The sequence below is a fragment of the Pelodiscus sinensis genome, chromosome 5 (genome assembly GCF_049634645.1).
Source record: "Pelodiscus sinensis isolate JC-2024 chromosome 5, ASM4963464v1, whole genome shotgun sequence".
Lineage (NCBI taxonomy): Eukaryota > Metazoa > Chordata > Testudines > Trionychidae > Pelodiscus > Pelodiscus sinensis.
The window spans coordinates 103,275,302-103,297,429 of record NC_134715.1 but is presented as its reverse complement, the minus strand read 5'-3'; the positions used below and the strand labels follow the sequence as shown (position 1 = coordinate 103,297,429).

The 22,128-nt window shown below is 40.9% G+C and overlaps 1 protein-coding gene and 1 long non-coding RNA gene across 23 annotated transcripts in view; one reads left to right on the top strand and one right to left on the bottom strand.

Annotated features, from left to right (window-relative positions):
• LOC112543863 (uncharacterized) overlaps positions 1-6,820 on the bottom strand; it is a 32,747-nt gene extending 25,927 nt beyond the window's left edge. For both annotated transcript variants that reach the window (XR_003087139.2, XR_003087138.2), the window contains exons 1-2: positions 6,739-6,820; positions 4,998-5,187 (exon numbers count right to left, since the gene is read on the bottom strand). This is a non-coding gene — a long non-coding RNA (uncharacterized LOC112543863). The remainder of the gene's footprint in view (positions 1-4,997; positions 5,188-6,738) is intronic.
• Positions 1-22,128, top strand: part of LOC112543864 (cytosolic beta-glucosidase-like) — a 103,595-nt gene that overhangs the window by 66,587 nt on the left and 14,880 nt on the right. For 16 of the 21 annotated variants that reach the window (XM_075930661.1, XM_075930653.1, XM_075930646.1 and 13 more), the window contains 3 exons: positions 3,733-3,960; positions 9,178-9,983; positions 10,655-10,778. In XM_075930661.1, coding sequence (XP_075786776.1) covers positions 3,733-3,960; positions 9,178-9,983; positions 10,655-10,778 — 1,158 coding nt within the window. Of the gene's footprint in view, positions 1-3,732; positions 3,961-5,677; positions 9,059-9,177; positions 10,606-10,654; positions 10,779-22,128 lie in introns of those variants that run through there. The other 5 variants (XM_075930658.1, XM_025179000.2, XM_014581120.3 and 2 more) reach the window with 5 other exon arrangements.

Sequence of the window (22,128 nt, the reverse complement as noted above, 5' to 3'; positions counted from 1 at the left end):
CTCCCTCTGTGGAGCTCAGGGATGGTGAGAGCCATGGCAGACAGGGAGAGGATCCCAGCTGAGAGGCTTGGAAAGACCAGTATGCCATATTGTATTGTAGACTATGTTTAGGTCAAAGAAAACAGGGCTTGTCTTCAAGTTATGTTGAAATGCATTTTCTGTATATGTAGCAAGGTCTAGAACTTGGCCACATGTGACTCTTTTGAAGGCCAGCTTTATTGATGCTAAGAGTTGTCTCCACCTCCAGAGACATACACTAAAGGATAAGCTGCTCCAGGACTTTAAGGATGACAGACAGAAAGACTGGTCGGTAGCTTGCCTCATTGTGTGGGTCCTTTTCAAGTTTGAGAAGGGTGATCACTTTTGACACCCTCCAGATCCAGGCAAGCTGTCCATGACCCTACCCTGACAATAAGCAACTTACACATTATCTGTAATTTTTGATGGACATTCCTGGAGCTTTTATTAAAAATATATATTTATTACACATGTATATGTGAAATAATTGAACTGGATTCTATTGGAAATACCCTAGCCCCGCAAAATGGAGGCGGCCCACCACAGGGGTTAACTCACCCTTCAAAGCCCAGGAACTGTGCAGCTTCTACCTGACAAGACAACGTGACTGACTCAAGAGATTTTGTGGAGCTCTAATTCAGTTGCTGCACATACCACAAGTTGCACAGTGAATGAGGCAAGGTCTCAGGGTGTACTTTATTTTTCACTGTCAGCTATGTATTTATGCACAGTTTAGCCTACTTCACTCAATATATTTCAAAGTGCTAAAAAAATCATACCAATTGTACTCTGCATGCTCAAAGTGCAGCTTTCAAAGGTGCATGACTCAGTCAAATCAAAATCAATTTTCACCAGAACACTCAAAGGCACTTCTCCTTACTGAGGGCCATTTCTATGCTAAATTTCAACTCTGTACTAGAGCTCTTAAAAAAATGAGAGAGAGAAAAGTTGCAAGAATTTTTAGTAATGGTAAAAACATATTTTCTTCACTCAGTCTATGAGTGAGCTGAGCTATCGTAAGCAAATATTTATCTTTTAGGGAACCCAACTCTGGAAAACTTGGCCCAATAGGTGAAGATTTTGGAAAGGTACAATTGAGTGAAAAGAGTTAGTTTGGAAAGCACATAAAATCTTAAAAATATAAGGCACTGCTATTCCTGCTGTAACTTAATTTTTAAAGAATTATTCCAGTGCATTTCATTTTTATAATTGTAAAGACTGAGGTGTGTGTATTAAAATATAAATAGTCTATAATCACAATTTTAAATATTTGAGGGCCTATTGATATATAGTTTAGAGTGAATTGGCCAATGAACTGTGTGTACAAGAGCTGAAATGTGTGATCAGATCCTGACCTTTGTTCTTTCTTAGTCTTAAAGTTAGTCTGGAAGCCAGTTCAGCTCTGGTGTATCTTATAGTGGCCTCAAACAACTAGTGTGTAACAGCCCACTCTGGGGTGCTAATACTGGCTGAGAATCACCAGGATGCTTTTGGCTTTCCTCATCTGATCCCTGGTACTCTCCAACTTGCTGAGTAGATTGGATACATAAGTAGAGTCCTGCACAGATACAGAAATATGGATCCACATCTGATCTGCATCTACCAGGCTCAAATCATCATTTGATCCACAATCTGTGATCCAGATTTTACTTGTATCTGCATACCATCTGGAGGGGTGGGGGCAGGATCATTCAGGGAAGAGGCAGGCAGCATGAAAGCAGAGCCTGGTGGTAAGGGACAGCAAGGCCTAGGGGTAACAGGCAACAGGGACCCAAGACTGGGGTTCTGCAGGTCAACAAACGGGGGGAGGGAGGGTGGACAGGGTAATTTAGGATGGAGCTTTTTCCCTGCTGACAGTGCAGGAGACTACCCTGGTGCCCCCCCTCCCCTTGCCCAGCAGAGGGGGGGTGGGGTAGGAGAACCCTGTACTGTTATCCACTTCACAGTCCTCTCCACTATCTGCAGATATATGCAGTGATCTATATATAAGGTAATGAAGACCCAACTAAATTGACTAATGAAGACCTACTAAGTCAATCGCCGATCATGCTCCTGTCAACTCCAGCACTCCACTGGAGCAAGAAGAGTAAAGGGAGTCAACGGGAGAAACTTTAGTGGAAGAGTTTATCCTTTTGACCCTGTTTCCCCCCAGTGGAAATGCTGCAGTAACTCGAATTAAGGTACATCCACTCCAGCGACATTATTCATATAGCTGGAGTTGTGTACCTTAGTTCAACATTGCCCTCTAGAGTAGACTTGGCCTCAGAATTGTTAGATCTAAAAATGATCCTGGTGTGAAGGCTGTCCCAGAGAAGAGCTCAATTTACTGGATAACCTTATGTAGCCATATGGGTGCTTGTGTGCTGTTACAAAATTCTGTAAAGAACATGAAATATGACAATGATCTTTCAGAAACTAGGCTATAGAAATGATATTACAGATTCTAGTAACGCTTTAAATTAAGTGTCTGCAATATGCTTAACCTTGCATTAAACTTAAATTTAACAAGACAGATGCGCATTAAGTACTAAGTATACTTTAGGGAGCAATCTCACATTGGCAGGGGATGGACTGGTTGACCTCCTAATAGGGCTCTTCCATCTCTAATTTCTATGATACTAATTGATTATTAAAACACTTTTACTGAGGATTGATACGTAGCTATTATATAAGTATTAATCTTACAGCCAACTGATATTTAATTTATACACAATTTTAACCTACAGTGTCATTTTAGTTTTCAGACAGTAACCCAGGAAGTATGCATTAACTGTAGCTTTGAAAAATGTTGCTTGTAAAGGAAATTGGAGAATTTTGGCATATTCTGTGTTTTGTGATTTAACCATACTTTGCAGGGATGGAGATTTCTAGGGTTTTTCACATTAAACATTTGCACACATGACAACATGGTTTTGCAAAGACTGCAATGATTGTCATGTAGAAACCTGCATTTATTCAGTTTATACTCTGGAATTTCAGATGTCAACATATGGCTATATACTGATTTTTTTAAAGACGATTTCTGTACCCCAGTTTTCAAAAGCACTACAACATATCCTAGCATAATCAGAATGCAGAAAATGATGCAAAGATTGTGAACATTTAGTATAAAAATTAAGTTATGGGAAATCTTTGCAGTTTTTCCATGATCGTTTGTCTAAGCAAAAGGCAGAAGTTTCACAGAGCTTTGTTATTAATTCATGTTATACATGCCTAAGGCCATGGCTCATAATGGCATTCCTTTCTTCTTAACAGACTGTCAGGACTTTCAAAGGACATCCAGAAAGCCATAAGTGCCTATTTGTTGGATGTATTTCTCATATCCTAAAGGCTTTCTTTGATATGGACAGATCTTTTACATTCATGGGTGGAAGTTGCATTAACAAATACTTTTTGTTAATATCTCAGAAGATTCACAAGTATCTGATCTTTGGCTAAAAATAATATGCAGGGTGTCAGAACGTCTGTAAGTGCTATTTGAAACAGATTTTTCAAATAGCGAGAAATGAGAAAACCATGAATAAATGCAGAACTTAATACAAATGTTCTATAGCTTGAGAAAAAAAATATTCATTTTAAGTGAGAACTGGAGAAAACCCTCCTGGTTTTGCTTACAAGGGAACTGAGATTCTGTGTCTACTTTATGTGATATTTACATTCAACATATGTCTTTTGATGTCAAAAGTGTAATGATTCAGTTTTGTTTTTAATCAGGAGGCTGGAATGCAGATGGAAAGGGCCCTAATGTTTGGGACACATTCACCCATCAGGGAGGAGATCGAGTTTTCAAGAACCAGACTGGTGATGTAGCTTGTGGCAGCTACACTCTGTGGGAGGAAGATTTGAAATGTATCAAACAGCTTGGATTGACTCATTATCGCTTTTCTCTTTCCTGGTCACGTCTGTTACCTGATGGGACGACAGGTTTCATCAACCAGAAAGGCAATTGTTTCTTAAAAATAGAAGGTTGCAGCTTTAATTCAAGGTTATTGCTGCAGTCTGGCATAATTAATCCAGTATGCTATTCTGTAGTGAAGCTTTGAAATTGCAACTTTTTTTCAGAGTAATTATGGGATGATTTTTTATAGGTTTGCAACAACTTCCTAATTAATACTCTAGATCCCCTTGGATAGCGTGATCTTTTGGGATGGGAGGAGTATGATGTTTTCTACCATGTATTTTTTGCCTGCTTTAATTTATTTTTAAAAAGTGATTATAAGTTATTCTATTTCATGGGATTGTGTAAAGTTACAATGAACCCTTGTGGAATTTGCTAAGCAAATAAGAGAAAAACTCTCATGGCATATAAATAAGCAAAATCAATCCATCCCATATTTGCCAGTATAGGTAGATGCATGAGGATATTGTATCAGCATAATCTACTGACATTCTGAATTGAACACTGAATAGCATAGATTGTCGAACCAGGGTAGAGTTTTCTTCACATACTTAAGCAATATACTCCTTAGCTGGCCAGGGAGAGGGGTTTTCACAGGTCATTTTTATAATTTGTGTTCCATAGTGGTTGTAGGTTCAGTAAGGAGTGGGTAGGTATTATGCAAGGTGCTGTGCAAACACAAATGAGAAAAAGAGACTACAAAGAGCTCCAAGGAGACTACATAGTATAAGACAAAAATAGGGTGGGAGAAAAAAAGATGCAGTGTACACACAGAGTGATCAAATTGATGGTTGGCAAATATGTTCGTTCCACATTAGCTCTGCTTTTTAATTTCAAATATGTCTAGTGAGAGACTCAGCAAGGGGGAAAGGCAATATTGAATGCAGAGGAAAGGGAAACAGGGTGAGGAGGATTAGAGGTGAGTGTGAAGACTAGGGGGAGTGAAGTTACATCAGAGAGACTGTGAAGAACAGAGTAGGAGGAAGTGTTTGAATAAACAGCCATCCTCAGAAGGAAAATGTCCCATACAAAATAAAAGGAAATAGAATTGGATGACAGCTGTGTCTAAAGATTTCCTTACCCCTTCTTTGTTGTAATCTGGACTCCCCATTCCTATCCAATCTTTTGTCCTTGGGGCAGCTTTCACCCTGGATATTAGCAAATTTTCCACTCCAGGGCTGTGCAGATCCATGCACACAGAACCAATAGCATTTTGCTGAGTTGCCAGTGCAGACAGTTCCACACCTCCTGCATTCTGCAAATCACAACTTCTGTCATAAAGAGAGGGTAAGATGCAGGAACTATGAGTGAGTGTTGATGCAACCACTGAGGCAGACCAACCAGCCACTCCCTCCTGCACAACATGGTGCAGGAGTTTCTCCCACCTTCCAGAGCAGCCTCATAGGAAGATTCCTTACTTCCATCACCAGAATTTCTAAGCACGAAGCCTGTGTCATGGGGAAGAATTTGCTTTTTAGTTTGGATATCTTTTGTGGCAAATGGAAATTTTGCTGAGTATCCTTAGTTTTTTTCCCTCTAGAACTAAGGATACACAGGTAGCACTGCTAGCACTAGTTTTATGCCATACACCTACCTTTTGAGGGCAGGACCTAGGGTATGTCTACACTACCCCACTAGTTCGAACTAGCGGGGTAATGTATGCATACCGAACTTGCTAATGAAGCCCGGGATTTGAATTTCCCGGGCTTCATTAGCATAAAGCCGGCGCTGCCATTTTTAAAAGCCGGCTAGTGCGAACCCCGTGCCACGCGGCTACACGCGGCACGGGCTAGATAGTTCGAACTACGTAGCCATTCCGAACTATCTGTACTCCTCGTGGAACTTCAAATCCCGGGTTTCATTAGCAAGTTCGGTATGCATACATTACCCCGCTAGTTCGAACTAGCGGGGTAGTGTAGACATACCCCTAGTGAGCAGCCATATAGTTGGTAAGAAAAAAAGCTAACATTTTGATCAAACAAGTAACATTTTTGAAAATGTTCACTTGATCCATTTTTTAAACAGCTGCCTGATTAATTTTATGAACTTTACATTTAGCGAAAGGGCATCGGAAGGGCTTTTCATTAGGCAGGAACTCAGTGCAGTGATCTGAAGCAATTGTAGCTGCATATCATGGAAAGGCCACTATCTTCCGTATAAACATTTCTACAAAGAGTGTGTGAAAAATTAGAAACCTTAAAGCAATGTCTATTCCAGTAAAAAACATTCACATGAATTGATTCACTACCAATTTCATACCTAAAACAAGGGACATTTGGAAAACCTTTAAATTTTGTTTTCCAACCAAAAGGGGGGTTGCTTCTAAGGGGACAATGTTATAGGGGTGTTACTCCTATAAAATATCAGGTTTCAACCTACTGTGAGTTTATTTTTTATGTAATAGCTGTTTTTGTTTTACAGTTTTTTTTATGTCCTGGGTCCTACAAAGAGTGTAGTGTGTTAGTTACAGAATGGCAGATTGCAATAAGGAGGGAACCAGGACTGGCAGACTGTGTGTTTGGCTTATTGGACCCAGCACATAATTCTCTTCTATACCTGTCTTCAAAATTAGGGTAGAACCAAGAGAGAGGGAGGCAGGAAAGAAGAGAGAAATGGAGCCTGCATCCCTAGCAGAATGAACAATACCCCCATCTCAGAATCGCATGGGAATTCACACCAACTCCAGTGGCATACACTCCCACTCTCCTCCAGGCTTTCACCCATCTCTTTCCTGGCTAGCTGGTGACATGAAGTATATTTTCCTCCTCCTTTCCTACTGCCAAATTGGTCCTTACTAGAATATACCAAAGATGTGGTCTCACCTTAGAACACATATGCACAAATTGCTAGAACTCCATGTGCTGCCCTGCTTTGCTCTTTCATCTGAATGATAGGTAGGTATAAATGTAAAAGTGACATCAGCCCAGGCTTAGCATTGTCAGGTCACCAGCTATATTTTATGACACAAATGATTGTCAGTGACATAGTTGCATTTCTCTGTCTCACACAAGATTATAAGGCGCTCAATAATTAATTGAAATCTGGAAAATGGATTGATTTTAAATTTCCTAAATTCTACTGAGTAATCTGTTAAAAAAAATCACTCAGGCTACCTATTATCAATTTCCAGGGAGTAAAGGATTCACAAAGAGGCCTTAATGAGTTTGAACTTTGAAATTATTTTTTTAAGAATTACAGGAAATTTTTGATGAATTCTGCCCCCAGACATTCACATGAATCTCCCCTAACTCTTATGGGTTGCAATTAGAGGGAAAAAATGCCTGCCAAATTTATTGCAAACAAACCCATTAAATCTTTCTGTGATAGCGGATGTATAGATACTGGTTTGTTCAGAAGAAGATGAACACTAAGTCTGAGGTTCTCAGTTTATTGCAGCATCAGATGTGACTACAAACAAGAAGAGTGTGACTAGAATCCTTGAGACAAGACCAACCATATGGTACAACTGTGAAAGCAGGATAATTTTAAGACCTAAAACTAGCTGTCTACTGACAATATAGACTAGGGCATCTGTGTCTGCATTTTTTTAAAATGTTAGTAGACACTGAATCTTACAACCAGTACAAAGAAATAGTTGCATAGTACCAACACATTCAGTTACTAATAAGGGTGGCCTGTTAGTGATTCAAACATCTCTCGTACCAATGTTAAAAAAAACCCTTTAGTCTCCAAATCATATACTTAGCTCCTTTCCTTCATGGTATTCAAGTCTTCAAACTGTCATCTTATCCCTATTTAGGCTCCTATCTAATAAGACGTCAAGTAAAAATTTGAAAGAGGACCTAAGTTCCATTTACAAGAGAGATCTATGAGCTTATGTCTTAATGACTCAAATGAGATTTTTTCCTGTAAGTGCCTAAATCACTTTGAAATGGGACTTAGGAACCTATGTCACTTACATGAATTTACTTTTAAAAATTGCCTGTTTATATGACACCTGGCATAAGATGCCTTCTGGTCTGATTAGATCCTTTGAGTTTAAACTGCAAAATAAATACAGGTTGAATCTCTGGGCCAGCAACACCCGTGGTCTGTCAGAGTTCCTGGACCAAAGAGCCCTGGCAGCTGGGAGCAGGGGCCAACTGGGAATCCAGGGGCCCGAATGGGGCTGGGAGCAGATCTGGGCCGGCAGCCCAGGGGCAGGGACTGGTAGCAAGATTGGTGACCATAAGGGGAGCCTGGGAGTGGGGTTCTGCAGCCTGGAGGCTGACAGCCCCCCAGGAGAGCTTAGAAGCCAGCAGCAGAGGGGACAAGTAGACCTCCTCTGTTAAGGACCAGTCACATTCCAAGGGTGCTAGTCCAGCGACGTTGAACCTGTAGTAATTCAAAGTTAATATTAGTAGGCGTGCAAGTGGAAAAGTCTAAAGTCAGAAGGTTTTTGTGAGGGAGAAAGCTGTTAGCTCACATCTGAAAAAGTAACACCATGTTTTTCATATGATACAATACCTAGAGTTCTAAGGAGTCTTGACAGCTATTTAGTTTTATTTATTTATAGTTAAACAAAACTAAAAAAACCAAAAGCATTAAGTGCCCAAGCAGCAGCTTTAGTTTACAGTGACCACCCAGCTACAGGCAGTCCCTGGGTTACGTACAAGATAGGGACTGTAGGTTTATTCTTAAGTTGAATTTGTATGTAAGTCGGAACTGGTACATATTGTAGGGGAAACTCTAGCCAAACATTTCTCCAGAGCTCAGTTTTATTCTCCCACACCTCACTTCCCTCAGTCCTTTATTCTCAAGCTGAGGTGTCTGCTGAGAAAAGCCGCTCCACGTTTCCCTGGTCTGCTGGGGGGTGGGGCGCTAGCGTCGCGTCTCCCTGGTCTGCTGGGGGGAAGCATCTAGTGCGGGGTTGCCTCACCCCGTTTGTAAGTAGGGATCTGATGTAAGTCGGATCCATGTAACCCGGGGACTGCCTGTATATAAAATCAATCATTAACTTAAGCTAGTTGATAAAGCCTCCAGTTGCTCCAACTTTTCTCAGAGAAAGCTTCTGTGCCCTGATTAGTTCTGAAAATGTGGTCTCTTTGGGTGCTTAAATGGCAGTTGTTGGGTGCAGACAACTTCTGAAAATCAGTCTCTCTGGTTTGGAAATATATTTAGCAGATGTCTATGAGATGATAGGTAAGAGAGAAAACTAATGCTGTGATAATGAAATTTTTTATTATTTGTAAGTGAGGGTTTTGCATTTTTAAGATATTAAAATATGAAAAGTCAACTTTTTTTCTTTTAACTTTTTTCAGGTGTTGATTACTATGACAAGATCATTGATGACCTGTTGGAAAATGGCATTGTGCCCATGGTGACATTATATCACTTTGACCTACCTCAACATTTAGAAGATCAAGGAGGCTGGAGCTCTGATGCAATTACCGAGGCCTTTGATAACTATGCACAGTTTTGCTTCAGAACATTTGGAGACCGAGTGAAACTGTGGGTCACTATGAATGAGCCGTATGTAGTTGCTAAAGATGGCTATGAAAAAGGCATTGTGGCTCCAGGAATAAAGGAACCTGGTACAGGAGCTTACCAGACAGCTCATAACATGATAAAGGCTCATGCTAAAGTCTGGCACAGTTATGATTTGTTATTTAGAAGAAAGCAAAACGGGCTCTTGTCTATAGCGCTAAACTCAGATTGGGCAGAACCTCTAGATCCAACATTTCTGGCAGACCAGGAAGCTACTAAAAGGTATATGGCTTTTTGCTTAAACTGGTTTGCTGAACCCATATTTATTAGTGGTGACTATCCAGCCATCATGAAATCCCAGATCTCTGAAATGAGTACAAAGCAAGGCTACCTGTCATCAAGACTTCCAGAATTTACTGAGGAAGAAAAGCTGATGATCAAGGGAACTGCTGACTTTTTTGCCCTAAATTATTATACTACCCGCAAAGTAAAGCATCAAGAAAATACACACAGTGAGCCAAGTGTTTCTGGGGACAGAGAAGCTGAACAAATAATGGACCATTCCTGGCCTTGTGCTTCTGGCAGTTCATGGCTGGCAGTAGTACCATGGGGTTTACGTAAACTACTGAACTATATCAAGGTAGGGTATGAGATTTACTTGATCATCCAGATTTTTAGGTATCTAAGGACCACCAAGGAAAAGGATTTGTGCAGTGCAATATAGGGGACTCGGTTATTGAGAGACACTCACATGCTGTAGCGAAAGGCACCATGCAGTAGGGTAAACAAGTTGATTGGAGATTCTCGGTTTAATTTTTGCATCATAACTACCAAGAGAGGTAAAGACTTAGAGGTTTTTTGTTGCTATTCCACTTGACAACTCATACTGAATATGAGTTACAACTTTAAATGACATGTGAGTGTTCTATCATCTGTTGAATTTCAAAAACAATCTTTTGGATGCCAGCAGTCAAGTTTTCCTGGCATGCAACCCATTGCTGGCAGTGGGTTATGCTGTGATTGCTAGTACCAAGGGGTGAAGGAGCAGTGACAAGAAGCAGATGCTAATGCAGGAAAGATATTTTTGTGTTTTCATTAAAATAAGTCATTTCACTGTCTTCATGGATATTTGCACATTTTTCCTTTTCCATTGTTAGTCATGGTCAGTACATAGAAAATTAAGTTAATAGGGTCAGTGCAATTTGAAAAATAGTTTTGGGTTGTAGCTTTAAGAAGACAGAGAATAATGCATCTGATTTTATGGGTTTTCTTACATCTATTGTGAAAAAAACTTCTGCTCTATTGTTCTAGGATACATACAATAATCCTATAATTTACATCACTGAGAATGGGTTTTCCCAAAGTGACCCTGCTTCACTGGATGACACTCAGCGCTGGCAGTATTTCAGGCTAACGTTACAAGAAATTTTAAAAGGTACATTTTTAAATGATAAAAGATCAATTGTGCAAACAATATAATTTTCTTGCATGCCTATTTGCATTCAGCAATGGCCATTGATTCCTGAAGCCAAAACTCACGTAAATCAGAGTAAAGCAATGTGATCAGGAAAAAATGTTTGGCAGAAAGGAAGGCAGAATATTTTGTAGAAAGGTAACTTTAATCCTACTTCACAATCTTGGAATGGAATCAAAGGAAAATGTTCCATATCTTAGAATTGCACTCTTTTGATATCTTCATAAAGTAAAAATGGTGGATTTGCTATTTTATATTTTTTATGTACTGCCTAGTTTTAAAAAATGCTCTTTCAAAACGGCACATTTTAGGGCCAGCTTTGCTCAATTTTCACAGCATGCACAACTAGAGGTAGATCTTTTAAAGCTTTCTGTGATGGGGTGCAGTCACAGAAAACCCTTTCGGGCTATACCCTGGAATGCTGATTATGGCACTGCCACCTACTTTCTTGCTCTCTGGGATTCCCCACCATCCTATTCTGCTGGGCAAGATTCCCTGGTTTCCCCCAGACAAGGCACAGTTGTTGTAACTGCACCCATCAGAGAAATGCAGACACTGAACCAGCTCAGCTCTGGGAGGATTCAGTTCTAGGGAATGGTACTCAGGAAACCAATCTGCAAAGGAATCAAAATGCCAAATAAATTCCTCTTTTCCTGAGTAAAAGTTTTACACAAAGAAAACTCATGAGAATGGTCACCCTCTTATCAATGAAAGAGAGATGCACACTGGCCAGCCTTCATAGATAACAATTAAAGTGTTTAAGTACAAACAGTAAGATTTAAGTAGTTGCAAGTGAAAACAGACAGGTCAAAGTATGTTACTAAGTTTAAAATGAAAAGAAAATGGATAGCTAGTTCTAATTTACTAAAAAAGTTATTGCAAGTAATTTCTTACCCAAGGCTATGTCTATAGTTCAAGGTTTTTGTGCAAAAAACGTCAGAACGTCCACACCTCAAGCACATTTTTGTGCAAGAAAATCAACAGAACAAAGGGCTTTTGCCAGTAGAGTTATTCCTCTCCCCATGAGGAATAACTCCTTTTTGTGCTACAGCCCTTGCGCAAAAAGGCAGGTGTGGACGCTCCGGAGGGGTTTTTCTGCTGGAAACCCCTATGGGAAAAAGCACAGATGCTCTGATGACCATTCTGTGAATGGCCATCAGAGCTTTCTTGCGCAAGTGTGTCCATGCAGTGTGGATATTCTCTTATGCAAAAGCACATTGCTTTTGCAATGCTCTTTGAGGTCTGGATGCGCTTTTGCGCAATAAGTTTTTGCCTAAGAACTCTTCCGCAAAAAGCTTCTTGTGCAAAACCTCTGCAGTGTAGGTGAAGCCCTAAAGAGCTGTTCTTGTTCTAGGCATAATCTTCAGGTGAAAGATGGTCTTTTCTTCTAACCTGGATATCCAGGCGTCTTTTGGAGTGTATCACGCCAGCCAAAGACTTGATAGCTTCCCATTGCTTCCATAATCCTCCCCCCAGGGCAGGAATCTTTTGCGCTATATTCCTCCTTACATGGAAAACTACCTGGGTCAAAAAATCGTAAACAACGAGAGGTCCTGTAGCACCTTAGCCTAACAAATATATAAAATATATGGATCAAAAATGGAATCCCAGTACCAAGTGGTATGGTCAGATGTTTTATTAGTTCACTCACCTTTGAACTCAGGACAAACAGTGCAGTTTACAAGTCATTAAGTTATCCACCCAGTTGTTAAGGCTTCCTGACCACCAGTAATAACTTCTTTAGCATATTTAAAACCATAAACAGTGTTATGCTTTATATTTCTAACTTTACATACAAGAATGATACATGCACCAAAATAAGCTATACTGATCCAGCAGATTAACATTAAAATGAATAGGTTACATGAGGTATTTTGGTTAAAGCATCTTTGAGTTATGCATATTTATATTCATAAGCCAATTTTCATAAAGCATGGGGGGGCAGAACTGTTACACGCTCAGCAGCTGTCATTGCAAAGAATGGAAATTGCTGCATGCTGGGTATTTTTGAAAATCTGGCCTTTAGATCCAAGATATATTCTTTGTTATATAATATGACCCTGTTGCATATAGCTAAGGACGAGTGTGTGCAATTAGCTTCATGCAGCGTTTGGAATGTTCACACAGTGAAATTCACTCCAGTGCAGAGCTCATGCATCATTTCAGTTCCACTGCAGCCCTTAGGAGGGGATTTTTGAAAGTGCTCAATACTGGCACAGCTTTGCTCATAAAAACGTCAATGGACACTTTACCACTGGCTTCTATAGGAGCAGAATTAGGTGAATGCTGAGCTCTTGAAAAATCCTAGTTCTGACTTCCTTGAGCAGGCTCTATGTGCTGGGGTGACCCATAGGGTACGTCTATACATCAGGCCTTAACTCGAAATAAGTTACACAAATTGAGCTACATCACTTGGGTAGCTTATTTTGAAATAGTTTATTTCGAGTTTTGGTGCTGTCTACACAGCACTTATTTTGAAATAGAGCACTCTTACTCCGACTTCCCTTACTCCTCATAAAATGAGGGTTACCGGAGTCAGAGGAAGAAGTCCTCCAACTTGACAGTATTTCGACATCATGTTGAAATAACTGCCGGCTGTGTAGATGCGGACTAAGTCATTTCGAAATAACGCGTGTTATTTCAAAATAATGTTGCTGTGTAGACATAGCCACAGAGAACAGAGCTTCTTGTGACATAACATGTTAGAATTGCATTGAAAATGCTAACCTCTCTACCATGTTTGTCATGTGATCACAAGAGTCCGTAACTGAGGGTAGGGGAACTCAGGCTCATCCCATTCCACTGTGTTCTAAGCCAGGGCCTTTCAAAATAATGGCTCCAAAACATGGTCTAGAAGGGTGTGCCCTTACGCTGGTTCCCCAGGTCATTTCCTACCCTGTTTGTGTTCCTCTGTCTGTGCTACACCTGTGTTGGTGTCCCCCGTGCGTCACTCTCCAGAGCATCTTCCCCTTTCAGCAGGGGCTTGTCATCTTTGGCCTCTGCAGTTGAAAGGCCCGTAGCTTGACTATGCAGAACAGTCCCAGCCATTTGGAGCCCTGGAAGCTTCTCTACAGGAGACTGCAGCACCCAACTTTTCTGCTTTGTCCATCCAGACTGAGCTGAGTTGCTCTGTATTGAGTTTTTCTTCCACTGGGAGCATGCGATGCAAGAACAAGGGAGCATGGCTTCCTGCTCCAGAGCAACTCCTTAAGCCTCACCTCACCAGTGTGGGGTTGGTACACCCATAATTGGTATGCATATGCATAAGGGCTGTGTTAAATCAATGCTTATCTGTTTGTATATTGGCAAGCATGATATATCCCATTCTGTTTCAGGCCTCCGTATAGTACAATAATAGAAAAGTTAAATACAATAGAGCCTTTATTTCCCAAATTAATTGGGATTGGGGAGTTTATAAAATGGAACATCTTGGAATTACACTAGCTAGATTGTATTTGCCGTATGGTGCACCACATAGCTCCTTGTCCTTCAGCTTACTGCAAGGTGATTTCCAATGCACTGAAGGCATTAGAATGTGAAAGGATATTGACTTGTTCTCCAACACCCTTCATATGTTATTTTTTTTTTAATCTCATCAGGAAAAATTGATTTCAGTGGGAATGAGGCACCTAGGTGCTTCTGAAAAAATCTCAGTAGGCATCCGTCTGCATCTCTAGAGCAGTGTTTTTAAAAGTTGTCCGCAGACCTGCTCTGAGACAGCTGCTAATGGGCCACTCAGGTTAGGTTACTTACTAGCTCTGCAGCCATGGAGCCTTGCGGCTCCCATTGGCTGCAGCTCACCATTTGTAGGCAATGGGAGACACAAGGCTCTATGGCTGTTGAGCCAATATGTAAGCAAACCAGCGCGACCCGGTAGCAGTGATCTCAGAGTGAGTCCATGGACTACTTTCAGAAACATTGTTTTATACCCGCACATAGGCTTTAAAGTCTGGCCATTAGAAATATAAGTCTCATTCAAAGTCTGTGGGAATTAGAGTCCTGAGTGCCTAAATCACTTGTAAAAATTCAGACTAAGGCTATTAAGTCATAGAGGAACTTTGGAAACATTACCAAGTGTAACTGTGCTCTTTGTGGTTCAAAACTGAGAACACCAAATTCAGGTCACACTATTAAGAAGTAGGGAAGATAAACACCTCAAATGCTGTTGAATAGTCTGCCATGAGATATATCAAACCAGTCACAAAAGTAAACTTACCACACTGGCTAAGAAGAAGCCATAAAAGCATTTTCCTGAGGCATTCCAGTGTTTTGGGTGGTGATATAAGACTGGAGGATTCTTAGATGAGTGGATTTTTAAGTAGCAGTTTCATCAAATAAAAGATTCTTCTGATCCCAAAGGGCCAGCTACACACCCAGATCAATATACAACTCCGATCTTAACATAAATCATGCTGTTGCCAACCCCTTTAGTTTTGTTTAGTCACAGCAGCATCCATTACACACACTTCAGATAGAATAGCGACAGGAAAGTCTGGACAAATGGATGACTCCCATGCTTCATTGTGAGTTAAGTGTCCTTTTGATGAGTCACTCAATTTGAATAGTTCCTTTAAAATGTGCTGCCTAAATATTTTGAGGGTGTTTCTCCAGGAGCAAACATTTTGAAATATAGGTAAAGAGCCAATACTTTTAACTGCAAATGCACAAATGATACATGTGTGCATACAAATAGCATAATCCTAATCAGTATAACCTGTCACTCATAATCTTTTAATAAACAACAAGGAGTCCTGTGGCACCTTAAAGACTAACATTTATTTGGGCATAAGCTTTTGTGGGTAAAAGCCAATTCATCAGATGCATTGGAGTGGAAATTAGAGGCATGGATATATATGTACTAGTATGTCATTTTCTCTTAATAACCTTTGTATAAGATTCATTGCAAACATATAACAGTGGTTGCAACAGTTATCTACATGGTCATATTTTAATCAGATGTCACAACAAAATAGAAAAAAAAATAGACAACAAAAGGATTGGGATGCTCCAGTCTAACATATAGGTGCCACTATGATCGTAAAAATGCCCACTTAACTGTCACCTAATTTGGCAGGCATCTAAAATCCTAGATGGGATTTTATATTTCACGTGGTGGGATTATGAGTCTGCCAGTGAGCGTGCGCGCAGCTAATTTAGTCTAGGCATGGAAGTGCCTATCTCAAACCCAAGCCTCAGTGGGTTCTTCGAACTGGGCATTCCCTCTGTCTATCTCACCGATGTGGCCCATACTGTGGTATAAATGCATGAAATGAGGAGGAGGTTGGTCTGCTTGCTGCTATAGAATCATAGAACTATAGAGCTGGACATCACAAGGTAATCAAGTCCAGCCCCCTGCTCTAGGCAGGACCAATCCCAACTAAATCAACCCAGCCAGGGCTTTGTCAAGCCGAGACTTAAACACCTCTAGGGATGGAAACACCACTACTTCCCTATGTAACCTATTCCAGTGCTTCACCACCCTCCTAGTGAAATAAATTTTCCTAATATCCATCCCGGACCTCTCCCACCACAACTTGGGACCATTGCTCCTTGTTCTGCCATCTGTCACTTCCGAGAACAGCCTTTCTCCATCTTCTTTGGAACCTCCCTTCAGGAAGTTGAAAGCTGCTATCAAATCCCCTCTCGCTCTTCACTTCTGCAGACTAAACAGACGCAACTCCCTCATCCTCTCCTTATAGGTCATATGCTCCAGCCCCCTAATCATTTTGGTTGCCCTCCGCTAGACCCTCTCCAGTGTGTCCACATTCTTTTTGTAGCGGGGGGTCCAGAACTGGACACAATACATCTTGTTTAACCCTTAAGCACTCAATGGGGCCGACTAACATTCCCATTTTCCTGCACTAGTACATGAATCCCATTAAAGTGTCAAACAAGGGAATTTGGATCTTTATTCAGCTCACTTCTTTCAGTAGTGGAAGGAGTGAGTGGGAGAGACAGGAGAGATTTAGGAGTGGCTGTAGAGACAAATTATTATGTATTTGGAAAAATCAATGTTTTGAACCAATTGGATGCTTGTTTGATGAATTGCTACCTAGATTTCATACTAGTTACTTTCCATTATGTTTTGTAATATTTTGCTGTTTGCTTTAATAAAACATATTGTCATCACAAAGTCTCAAGATGATGTAAATGCAAGCATACAGAGAGAATATTACAACGTCAAAATGAAGCAAAGTCATTGCAGTTCTATGTATATGCTGTTATACTGTCAAGATAAAATGAAAAGAAGCCCCATTGATCAATAAAGCAAAGTATCAAAAGTGATTGGATAAAATGCAAACAATGTATTATCTCTTATGAAGTTTTACAAATATTAAATGGAAAAAAACAATCGTAGTACATCAATGGTTCTCAAATCTGTGGGCCTCAGATCCCTGGTGGTTCCTGATAGTACTGTAGGGGGTCCATGGAAAGTTTAAAAGTAAGGATCAGGCCCACCGAGGGACTGGTACTTTCCGCCAGGTGATTCTTGCCTGGGGCTCACCATTTGTGACCATCCATCCTTCCGCAGTCAGCTGCGCTGCTGTTTACACTCCAGTTTTCTTCCCCCTTCTTTTTTTTCTCTTCCCTTTCTTTTTTTCTCCCACTCCCCCAGGGCTCTGTGCCTGGCCAGGGGCAGGAGCTGCCTTTGGCCATGAGAGCCCCCTCTCCATATCCTCTGTGGATGGACAGGGGATGGAGGGGATGGGAGCTGAGGAAGCAGTGCAGGCCTAGGGACATTCTGGCTGCCACTTCCTACCACTCCCTTGACCCAGAATGGTGAAAGGCAGGCACAGGAAGCTGGCAGGCTCCAAGTCTGCAGACACTCCATGTGGATAAAAAGTCCTAGCATACCACTGGTTTTCCCTGCTGGGATGGGAAGTGAACCTGGAAGTGCTGCAGACTTTGCTCTACTCTATTGGGACATTTATTTGCTTGCAAAGTCTGAGTTTGTTTGCTTGCAGGGCACAGAGCCTCTCAGCTCCCATTGGCTGTGAACAGTGAACAGCAGCCAATGGGAACTGAGAAGCTCCGTGCTCTGCAGTCTGCATGTTCCTCAGTCCACGCTGAAGCTGATAAGCTGTGACTATCCTCTGGAGTCGGCTTATAAACGGGTCAGTCACTTTTTACCTTTTTTTTCTCTTTTTTGAAATGGTCATGTTAGTGAATACATCACCCCGCTCTAACCATTCTAAAGCTATTTGAGTGGTGAGAAGGGTTTAGTTGAGCCACTAGCAAAAATGGATAGGTGGATCCAATAAAATTTTATTTAATAAAAATATATGGCACCTCATAGTTGTTATATTTCAATATGGACCCCCTGAATTATCTCTCAATACCACTACCTGTGTTTAGATAACATGAACTATTATACATTTTAAATGATTATTAAATAATTTAATGTTTGAAAACAGCTATGTTATTTATGGGGGGGGTCTGTAAAATGTTAATAGATTTAAAAGGGGTCCGTATGCTCGAAGAGGTTGGGAACTACTATAGTACAGTGTTACAGCTGAGAATTTGAAGTCCCAAATATTAGGACACATAAAACCATGATTCCCACTATATTTGTAACTCAGTCACATTGCATATATATGCTACATCTATGCCTAACACAGACATGAAATATTACCTACTTTATCATTTCTGTGGGAGTTGGGCCTTTACACGTTTTAGTTGCGCTGTTAAAATTCTCAGCTATAACATTGGTTTATTTGCATTGAAGTTGCTCTTTTTTAAAGATCTTCCACAATTTTAAATAATAAATAGAAATCTGAGGCTATGGCTAAACTGCCATGCTTTTCCGGAAGGGAATATGCAAATGATGCACTCATTTGCTTATCTTCTTCCGATTCTTTTTGCAGAAGAGGTTTTTGTACAAAAAAGCCCTGGGAAGACTTTGCCTTTTTGTGCAATAACCCTCTTTTGTGCAAGATCTGTACACCTCAATTTCTGAGGGAGAAGGAACCTTGCGCAAAAGCGGGGGTTTGCACAAAAAGGTGGCATCTACACAGGGCTTTTTTGCGCAAAAACCTCTTCTGCAAAAAGAATCGGAAGAAGATATGCAAATGAGCATTCAATTTGCATAGCCTCTTCCAGAAAAGCACGACAGTGTAGCCGTAGCTTCAATGTGTACATTTTAAAGCGCTGTACAGAGCAAAGTAAGAATTTCAATCCCCGTTTCGCAGCAGAGTAAAGGGAAGCAGTGAAAGTGTGAAGTAACTTTCTGTAGGTCAAGGAACAGATCAGTGGTAGAACTTGAAACAAAACCTTGGTTTCCAGATTCTAATCAAATGCCCTAGTCACAGGCATATATGGTGCACGTGTAAGTAAAATTATATAACTGAGTGTAACCCGTTGCCCTTGTGGTCACCCCGAGTTCGGGTGGCCCCATGTCCTGAACAGAGGACTGGCCTCCTGACCTTCCGCCGAACCGAGGTTTCTGGCCGACAGTATAGGGTGTCAGAGCCTGTGCTGGCTCAAGGACGCCGGGAAGGGGGCTCGGGCCCACCCTCACTCCGAGCCCCGACCCAGGGCCCTAAGGCGGGGACGCTAGTCCCTAGTCAGTGGAGGGGGCTAAGTTCCCCCAAACCCTCCACTCGCGGGGTACACGGCCCCGCCCTGGGTCGCTTCTTCCTGGCCGGATCTCCGTCACGTTCCCCAGTGAGGAGACAGACTCACCCGGAGTCCCTTCCCCCGGTGGGGCGTCTGCTGCTGAGGTTCACGCGTCTCCCGTGGGCCTCGCGGTGAGCCAGGGTCCTTCCTCCCGTCCCAGGTGCTTCCCCCCTTCTGCCCACGGCTGGTCTCCTTTTGAATGGCCCGCTCACCTACTGATGCCGGGGCCGGCGTGGTCCCGTGACTCCGGGCCCCGCCCCTCCCAGCGTCCTCCCCGTCACTTCCCATGACGTCATCGGCAGGCGCCGGGTGAACCAGCAGGCCGACAGCCGTCCCGGCCGTGGATGCTGCTCCCGGGTTCCCCGTCTCACTGCGGGGCAGCGTGGACAATGTGCCTGCCCCGTCACACTGAGATATAGATATTTATACACATAGCATGCATTTTGAAATAAACACTCATTTATTTCAGAGTATGGCAGTCCAGATATATACACTCTATAAAATGGTCTTTCTCTTAGGGTATGTCTACACTAGCTCGTTAATTCGAGCTAGGTAGGCAAATGAGGTGACTGGAGTTGCAAATGAAGCCCGGGATTTAAATACCCCGGGCTTTATTTGCATGTTCCCGTCCGGTCGCCATTTTGAAATTTCAGGAGCCCGAACTCACTGCCGTGCGGCTACATGCGGCAGTGAAACGTTAGTTTGAACTAAATCCTAAATTCAAATTAACTATTACTCCTCGTGGAGTAACGTTTCACTGCTGCATGTAACCACACGGCAGTGAGTTCGGGCTAGTGAAATTTCAAAATGGCGACCAGACGGGAACATGCAAATAAAGCCCGGGATATTTAAATCCTGGGCTTCATTTGCAACTCCAGTCGCCTCATTTGCTTACCTAGCTCAAATTAACGAGCTGGTGTAGACATATCCTTACTGTGTTAAAAACAGTGAATGGAAAAAATCACATACTACATCTGCACAGTAGCTAAAAATTAAATATAAAATATTTTTTCTTTAAACACATCAAAAGCACTTATCCACAGTGAAACAAATTGAATGTTTACACAGCATATTTTTTGGAATGATTACATCTATTAGATTGGAATAATTTGCGTGCACAGGGCTAGAGAATCCCCATTTCTGAGTCTTTGAAAATAAACCTGGCAAAGGTAGTAGAATATATATTGCAGGGTGTACCCTCTCATGGGTCATGGGATAAACAAGATATTATAAATCTTACTTATCTTAGGTTATATGATTATATAATTCTGTGCACAGAACAATTTGAAAGATTTGAGTTGGAAAAATACCTTTTTTACTCCTTTTTCATGCTGTAATAATAAAAAAACTAGACAAATGGAGTTTTGCCAAACTTTGCAAAAAATATCTTTGGAAGAAGAAATAAAAATAAAAAATAAGAGTTTCAATCTAAAGGGTAATTAAATTCTTCATATCTATAAATGCTTGAAAAGAAGGCTTACTTCTCCATACAATTTCCCTACAACAGTGTTACAATTAAATGTGGTTTCTACTGATTATCCCCTGCTGGGAGGAATTTTTTGTTGTTGCACTATTTTATTTTATAAAAGTGAAGCCTTTAAAGATCATTTTTACGGTAATTTTATAGTCTACTTTCAGTTTATGCATCCCTGGCTGTTAGTCAGCACATACACACAATAGGAAATTGGCTGGGAGCACCACAGAACCACTGAATACTCTTTTAAAGAAAAAATGGAGTGGAAAAAATTATAGGAGAGAAATAAAATAAAGGTAGAGCAGAAGAGCTTAACAAGTGGCAAGAGAGGCATTTTCTTGTGTTGTGCTCAAGGGGTTAATGTGACGTGTGAATTATGCAGCTACATGTTACGCTCGGTCACATCCAGAGAAAAGAAGAAACTGAGATGGCTGCTAAAAAAAAGGATCAGGATCAAACGTTCATCTTACGCTCTTTAATGGAAAGAATGCATGGAAATTTCCCTGCCCAGTTGGTATTTGTTTCACTCATTAGAAATATTCCTCTGACTTTGGAATGTGATATAGATGGCACACTTTGGACTGCCTTCACTATGCCAGCAGTTCTGCATAGTGAAAAACTGTAAATTAAATAAGGCTGTTTGTAAATCATAAATCTCTCCCGTCAGTAAAGCATTGTTTGCACTGCTAAAGTTCTGTCTTGCCAGATTTATTGGGGTTTGGGTGATATTTGACACACAATGATTTAAGCAAAGAACAAAGTTTATAGAAATTCATGGTCACAGTTGTTTTGGGGGCCCTTTGGTTAAGCAATGACAAAAACATTTCAATTAAAAAAAGAAGGGGGTGTGAATTACAGTCCACACATTTTTTAAAAAATTAAAAAAGCATTATAATCAAAAGATCATGATGCTGACTTATAATAACATATCGTTCTTTGTATACTCACTTTCTTAATAGGAAATTTCATAAGGTATATTATGAAAAGCTTAAATATATGTAGAGAGAGTCTGTATTTATGGAGATATAATTTTCATATATTCTATATAAGAAATCACACAAAATAGCATGGCTGCTTGAAAAAAAGTAGAGCCTGTGCCTTCAATGAAGCTCTAGTCTGGTGTTACATAATAGTGCCTAGTTGGACTAATACAGCTAAATGAGTAAGAATCCTCGTGCTACAGCAGCTGAAGCTTCCATGTGGCCTTCAACATTATTTCCA